This window comes from Aplysia californica, unplaced genomic scaffold (assembly GCF_000002075.1).
Source record: "Aplysia californica isolate F4 #8 unplaced genomic scaffold, AplCal3.0 scaffold00834, whole genome shotgun sequence".
Taxonomy (NCBI): Eukaryota; Metazoa; Mollusca; class Gastropoda; order Aplysiida; family Aplysiidae; genus Aplysia; species Aplysia californica.
Window position 1 is genome coordinate 173,340 of NW_004798104.1, and position 7,838 is coordinate 181,177.

The 7,838-nt window shown below is 39.2% G+C and overlaps 1 protein-coding gene across 12 annotated transcripts in view; it reads right to left on the reverse strand.

The window, feature by feature from the left end:
* Positions 1–938: 938 nt before the first annotated feature.
* LOC101853038 overlaps positions 939–7,838 on the reverse strand; it is a 21,782-nt gene continuing 14,882 nt past the window's right edge. For 9 of the 12 annotated variants that reach the window (XM_035972768.1, XM_035972770.1, XM_013088915.2 and 6 more), the window contains exons 3-6: positions 6,359–6,434; positions 3,775–3,851; positions 2,415–2,478; positions 939–1,389 (exon numbers count right to left, since the gene is read on the reverse strand). In XM_035972768.1, coding sequence (XP_035828661.1) covers positions 1,348–1,389; positions 2,415–2,478; positions 3,775–3,851; positions 6,359–6,434 — 259 coding nt within the window. In that variant the 3' untranslated portion in view covers positions 939–1,347. The remainder of the gene's footprint in view (positions 1,390–2,414; positions 2,479–3,774; positions 3,852–6,358; positions 6,435–7,838) is intronic. The other 3 variants (XM_005109954.3, XM_005109951.3, XM_005109952.3) reach the window with 1 other exon arrangement.

A 7,838-nucleotide genomic window follows, 5' to 3' on the forward strand; every position in this document is an offset into this window, starting at 1 on the left:
AGTAGAGGCAAGAAAACTAAAAACAGCAAGGATGAATGTTCAGAGTGGTGGGTTGGTATTTTTTTTTAAATCACAGAAAATCATAGAATAACTTAGTGCACTTGAAACTTGCACATGTAAATGAAAATTGTCACCACAGTTGATACATGAATTTCTGTTTAAATCGTTGGGGGCCGGATTGAAATATTTAAATCCAAACTGAAAAAGTTCTAAACATTGAAGATGCCAGTTTGAAAATCACAGACTTACTTAAAACCCTTGTAAAACTGATATAATCGGACTTACAAGAAAACAAAATATACCGGCTTACAGGTCAAACATAGCACGTTATAATGAAATCTCAATCGGCCTTGTAGCATTTATAGTTTCAGAGTTATGAGGCTTTCAATTCGCACTAAAACGCCATATTTACTACTGCCCCGGCACAGGAGGAGTGTCGCTGCGGTCACCCCAATTAACCCCTCTGACAAGTGATTTATGACTACGCGCTGGGCTGTCGGGCGGGGCGGGCAGGGTGGTGAGGATGGTCGGGGAGGAACCGGGGAAGGAAAACTAAGTGAGCGGTCTGGACGGTATTTTATCCGCTGTGTTGAGCCTATTCCTGTGTGTTTACGGGATGTCCTGCTGGTTTGGTGGCCCAATCACGTGAATTTACTGGATGCATTTTATCAATTGACATCTGCAGTGTTTTTCGGTTACAGGTTATGGGAAGTAGCAAGCCAACAGTTGACCACCTTGTTTCGTTTCATGAAAAATTTTGTTTAGTTATGTGCTATATTTTTTAGCTGTAACGGAATAAGTCAGTCACCCCCGCATTGTGATTTTGATTATTTTTATTACAATTTGGGTGGGGGAAAAAAATTGCATAACCCCAAGACATTTCCATTTCAAAATATTGATAAAATAAAAACTATTCGGACAAATCAAATGCAATTTTCTTTTCCTGTGAGAGCTTTTCTTTCTTTTTTTTGTTGCATGTATTCCATTATGATGGCTTTCATGGCCTTTTTATGGTTAACAATTCAATATGCCCTAAAACTGTCAGGCTGAAATGGTTGGTGGGTGAGAAATAGCTCAGGCTCAAGTGAGTTAACCATCAACATTAGGAAGCTTGAAACTTTCACTACTAAATCTAGGTTTTAAAAAAATGAAGCAATTTCAGAAATTAGCGGAACGCATAGAACAAAGAAGAGCAGTCACTCCCACTCATCTGTAATTTTGAGACGAGAAACTTTAACTCTAAGTAAATAAAGAAAATGGAAACATTCATTTGGCCTCAAACCATCCTTGCCACCTCAGCAATGTGTTTGTGTGTTTCGCTGGTCAGACTTTCTCCAAACTTGTCAGTCAAGAGACTCCATCAGACAGGACCTTTAAGATGGGGTGAACCTGCAGAAGGAACACGCAGAGACTATAGTTAGATATTTTCTATGAAAAATTATGATGTGGATGATCGACTGAATATATATGTGAAACATCGTGAAGAAATCAGGTGCTCGTCAAAAAATGAAATCAAAGAAGTCTGGGGGTTTTTTGGCCCATGGGCAATTTTTTTTTTTTTTCTTTTTTTGGCTCAACACCTTTTATATATTCTTTGGAAAACACATTTTTGTGTGGATTTTACTGAAAAACATTGATTAAAGGCACAAAAAAAGCAAATTTTCAGTTTCCAAGGACTCTCCGGCTATGGAAGTTACCAATCTTTGGCGGCCATTTTTTCACTAATTTTACCTCTGAAACCAGGCAACCCCACCTTCTTCAGAGGCAAATATCTCAATTTCTATTCAAGATGGATGGTATTCTTTTCACTAAAAGCAAAGCAAATAAACAGGCTTTCAGATTGCATCAGTAACCCAATACGTTTGAAGGATGTGGGGTCGCCTAATTTCACACTAGTAAGAAAATGGCGGCCAAAGTTGAAATATTTTCTCAACTTGAGAGTCCGTGGACTTTAATCAACGTTTTTCAGTAAAATCCACACAGAAATGTGTTTTTTAAAGGGCATGAAAGGTGTTGAGCTAAAAAAAACAAAAATTCAATAGAAATTCCCAAACCTGCTGAAAAATGCCAATTTCTTGACGTTCATTATTTTGACGAGCGCCTGATTTCACTACGCTCAGCTGCCTCACATATGTGTCCCTGCCGGTCAATATCAGTCATATGAAGGAAATTTCAAAACTGAGTTAACATCATTTTCAAAAACTATCACCTTTTCCCTACAATTCAAAACAAGAATGAAGTAAATAGGACCAATATTTGACGAAAATACAAAACTTTTAATTGTGCGAGGTGAGGAAACGTGAAAAGGAGAAAATGGCCTCCGAAGTTGAGCAACATGTTTCCATAGCAATGGGGGTCTTAGAATTGAGATAGAGACTTAAAAATTAGCCTGATTCCAAGGTAACGTGACACACATTTACCTGCTGTGTTCCATTAGGTGTGCAGTTCTCCATTTCATTTTCCAGTCTTTCAACATCACTGAAAAAAAAGGGATCTTTCAGCTTGTACCAATACCAAATTAACCTTTCCAGCCTCAGCCAGTTTTGTGCACTCATTAACTCCAGACCCAGCCAATACAGTAGTTAGAAAAATAGGCATACGTTCTAAAAAGTGATGTAGTATTTTTGTAATGAGGTTTAGATAAAAACATATATAAGTGTTTAAAGGTAGTTGAACAAATATTCTGAAAATTAAAGTTCGATTAGGTTCACTAATTTTGAAAAATGCGCAAATTCAGTACCACCTGAAACTGAGAATATACACTCTAGGGACAGAGGGAGGTACAAGTAAGCGCTGCCAGGAGCACATCTTTCTCATAATTTTCTCATCATCTATTTCCAAACAATTTTTCTGGGGCTCTCATGGTCTACAGGTATAGTGTACACCTCTTATTCAATAGCTCCCAGGTTTGAAGCCTGAAAGACACAGAAAATTTTCTCCTTTCCCCTCCTTATCTACTCTCTGATCATGTTCTGTCATCTACTTTCTGCCCTCCCCCACTCCCTTCCCCTTCCTCTGGGTTACTGACTCTTTCAGCAGCCTTTCTACTGCTACTCCTTAGCTCTTTCTTACAGCTGTCTTTCAGCTACATCCCTGATCTTAAGGTAGGTAAGATCTAACACCTAGCCTTCTTAAATAAGGGTGAAAAAACCTCAGAGGTCCTGTGTGCAAGTTGTGCATATTAAAAATCCCTTAGTGGTCCTAAGATTTTTAAAAAGTAGGCTTCAACCGCCACCAGGGCAAAATCTAAAATTAATTCCCATCGAATTGAAAAATGTTTATCGTGTCCCATGTACTCATATGACCTTATGCAATTGTGAGCGCTGTAAAACACTTACCAATAAAAAATAAAACAACAACAAATAAACCAAATCATGACAAGTAAAAATATAATTAAAAGAATTTGCAAGGAGAGGGGGGTGATGAGGGTCCTGTCTACAGCTCAGATTTAGAGGCTTGAGACAGTAAATCTCAAAGAAAAGTTCTCAAATCATCCTAATATACAGTTGGACTTTTTATTCCTCATACACTTCCCTAACATGATACAGTTTAACACGGATAGCTCGAATTCCTCGTGACCGGCCTCGGTAGTCTGAGGGATCCATAGCTGGAGGGATATTTCACAAAAATAATGAAGGAAAAAAAAAATGGACCGCAGGCACAGTTCGAAGGTTGCGTGATTTCGAGTCTTTTGTGTTCGACCTATCCATGTTATACTGTATGAACATTCTAGAGAATCACCTCAGCGGCACTGACAAAAGAAATACTCACTACCTTTTACATTTTTGCACGGCTTCCGTCAGGTTTTCTCCTAGCTTGTCGAGCCGTTCTTTCTCTTCTAGTAAGGTCGCCTGCAGGATAAACATCAGATAAGGGTATATAATAAATCCATATTATATAGCCACTGAAAAGAGTATAGTTTTAGTAAGAGTTTTATGGCACTTGCAACACAATAAGGTCGTATATGTGTTGAAGAAAAGATGATTTGTTTCAAGAAAGTAACACACGAAAAATGGAGGAGAGATAAGGACTATAGATGTCTGATCGGAAAGAAGGAGCAAACCACACTAGAGCACCTGCCAACCACCCACAGAAAAGAGTTTACTACTTGCCAGCTGCACCTGATATTTTTACATTGATTAAGAGCCACATGTGAGGCGGAAAAAATACCCCAATAAACTCTCTTTTTTACCCTAAAAATATGTGAACTAACCCATTTTAGATTAATTGGAATCCCAATCTCCTAAGGGGGAGGCTACATTAGAAGCAAGAGAGCTGGGCTGAGCGGGAGCGAGAGGATATATATAACGGATATTTCTGTTTAAATGGCCATACTGTGAGTGGCTCCCGCATGAGTCTCCCTAGCTTTGAGCAAGACTACACTTCGCTATGTTTCTTCTCACTTCCCGCTTGGCCTGGCTCATTTTGAGACAGCAACACCACCTTGACCCCACGTTTCAGTGTTTGCAGACTTCATCCCCTGGCTGTCTAGACATCTCCACATGCTCTTGAATCGTGTTTCTGACCCACGGGCCAGTCAACACACCAGTCTTTTCACTTCAGCTGTTTCCCGCTAGCTTGCCGCTCACAGTATGGCCACCCCCAAGTTTATCGCTCATCACTTGCTTCCCACTAACTTCAGCTCTCGATGTAATGTGGCCTCATACTTAGAAACCAACAACACACAGTATGATTAATGATAACAGTTGTTACATTTTTTCACACGTTTTCACTACTTTTGAAGATATCACTATTTTTCACGTATTGTACGCTAAAATGAACTGCTGTCACAAGGTTAGTCACATTTCTTAATTTTTGGCAATTGCCAAAAATAGGTTTTTCGTACCAGGAGTTCTTTCATTATGTGAAAAACTATTCAAAATTTGTACATTTGCTTTGATTTAACTCATTGCACCCAAGCTACGAGTATATTCCAGCTGCCGTACGCTTCCGTCCACCAAGCTACGACAATAGTTGTATCAAACTACCAGTCCACAAAATCGAGTCCGAACCACTTATACGGATTGAAAATAATAGGTTGCTTGTAGCTTGTAAAAACTTTTGCAAGCTTGTTTTGATCCAGGTTTTCGCCAAGGACGAGTTAGTTTCGTTGTTTCGTCAACGCCAATCATGACAAGAAAGTGAGCACTGAAAATCTTCATGGACAAGAAGAAAAAAAACTGCCACAAAAAACAACAGTGCCTCGGCTATTTTTGTGTTTTTTTAAATACATGAACCATGTTTTTAGTTTTGTTTTAGGCATAAGCGGCAAGGAAAGTGAAAGTAAACGTAAATCTAGAAAAACAAGGTCATTGATTTTACTCTTCGAAGAAAAGCTAGATCTAAACCATAGATTTACTAAAAATGCAATGGGCAAATCGAGTGCCGATGAGTCGCAGTTGGACGAAGTATATTTTGTTTTCTCTGCTCTTTCCTTCCTCTTTCTCTTTAATAATATAAAAAGAACATTTTACGTAAAATCTACGCGCAATTCCATATTGATACCTTACATAGTTTGGGCACAAAGTGTTTCTAAGGTTAGTATGTTGAGTTCAGACCGGTTTTTTCCCCCCAGCTCACACAAGCCAGGTGGACACAAGTGTACTGCCGCGGCAACGCAGGGTGAATTGGGTTAATGACCAAATTAGTAACATGTTCGTCACTCTTAGGTTCCGTACCGAAAGCGAGCTCCGGCATAAAGGGAAAACCCCTCCTGAGGAGTTAAATCTTGACAATGAAATGGTGAAAAGTACGCTGGTTTGATGACATGATGGTACTATTCTGGCACATAACATCTTGCCACCACTGTGCCCCCCCCCCCCCCCCACCCCACCCCCGCGCTCCACTCTTGAAAAAAAAAAAATCGCAAAGCCCACTTCAAGGAAAAGGAGACAGTGCTCCCTATGAGTAAGTACAATTCACAAATGCGAAACAGCGTGGTGAAATCAGGCACTCGTCAAAAGAATCAAAGTGAAGATACTTGCATTTTTCCACAGGTTTGTGGATTTTTATTGATTTTCGTTTTTTGGCTCAACATCTTTCATGCAAATTAAATAACACATTTCTGTGCGGATCTTACTGAAAAAAGTTGATTAAAGGAACAAAAAAAGTAAATTCTCAGTTTCAACAGCGTTTTCTCACTTATTTTACCTCTGAAACCAGGTTACCTCCGCCTCCTTCATTCGCAAATTTCTCGACTTGCATTCAAGATAAATGGATACTTTTTCATCAAAAGCAATACAAATAAACAAGCTTTAGGATGATACCAATAATTCTACACGCCCAAAAAAATGATGCAAACCTGATTCCACTGCGCTGTGACACACATACATATATTTATATAATATTTGACTCTTACCATAGAAGAATCAATTCTATCAAAGTCTGTGGGATCATCTGTCGGTGCTTTCAAATTTCTCAGAGTATGAGAAACACTGTAAGAAAAGAACAAAACAAAAACTGTTAAAACCATATCTGAAGAAGAAGAAAGAGATAAGCAAACAGCAATCACACGTTTTTTTTATACAATGATCGGGAAACAGAGTACAGTATATCAAAAGCAACAGGGTGTGGGCAGGTTTGAGCTGTTTTCTTATTATGTTTTATCCCCATTTTCATTGTGTAGCCGTGCCAACCTGGTTTTAGGGAATAACGCTTTCCAAAGTTTGAATTTCCTTTACTGAAACTATATGTGAGACAGCATGGTGAAATCAGACGCTCGTCAAAATAATCAAAGTGAAGAAACTGGCATTTTTCCGCCAGTTTGTGAATTTTTATCAAATTTCTGTTTTGTGGCTCAAAACTTTTCATGAAGGCAAACTGGGATCTCTTCAGAAAAACAGTTGAGGACACCGTTAAACTGGATGATCTAGACAATAAAAGTACAGACGTCCTTAATAGTGAACTCACCTCCACCATCTTAGATGCTGCAAAAAAGAGTATCCCACAGGGGTGCAGAACCAACTATAAACCCTTTTGGAACGAGCGCTTGGAGAAAGCTACAAAAACTAAAAATGATGCCAGACATGAATATGAGAAAGATCTAAAAAATATGGTCAAGAAAATTAGATACAAAAAGGCCGTAGCAGAGGCTAAACTTGTCACCAAGGAATCTAAGAAGGAAGCCTGGACGCAGAAGTGTGAGGGACTCAATCTACATCAAGGTGGACGTGAAGCTTGGTCACTTCTAAGTAACCTCACTGGCGAAAAAAGGAAAGAAAACCCAAAACCACTACACACAGAAACTGAAGTTCTCACCAGCGAGTTCAAAAAAAGCTGAACACTTCAATAAACATTTTGCCTCCATTAACAAGAGCAGCAAAAGGAATGACCTGGACAGGGGTCTACAGTGTTCTGAAAGGAAAAGAGAGAGATTTGATGACACCGAGTATCTTCCAGGACTTCTTAACTAAGCGAGAGTTGGATTGTGCAATCAAGAAACTGAAAAAGCGAAAAAGCCCAGGTCCTGATAAAGTACACAATGAGATGCTACAAAACCTTGGTGAAAAAGCCAAATTGCTACTTCTTAAGCTCTATAACAGAACATGGACCGAGGGAAATCTGCCTAAAGCATGGAAACTAGCTACTATAAACCCAATCTTAAAGACAGGAAAGAAGGCAATGACCCTATAAACTACCGCCCAATATCACTTACGTCCTGTATTGGCAAGCTCTGTGAAAGAATCTTCAATTCTCGTCTTTATTGGTGGCTTGAGTCTTCAGGTCTGATATCACAGTGTCAAGTAGGGTTCAGGTCAAAAGGCAGCATGACAGAAGACCAGCTCTTCAGGCTTACACAGAAAATCATTGATGGATTTCAAAGCGGGGAACAGACAACG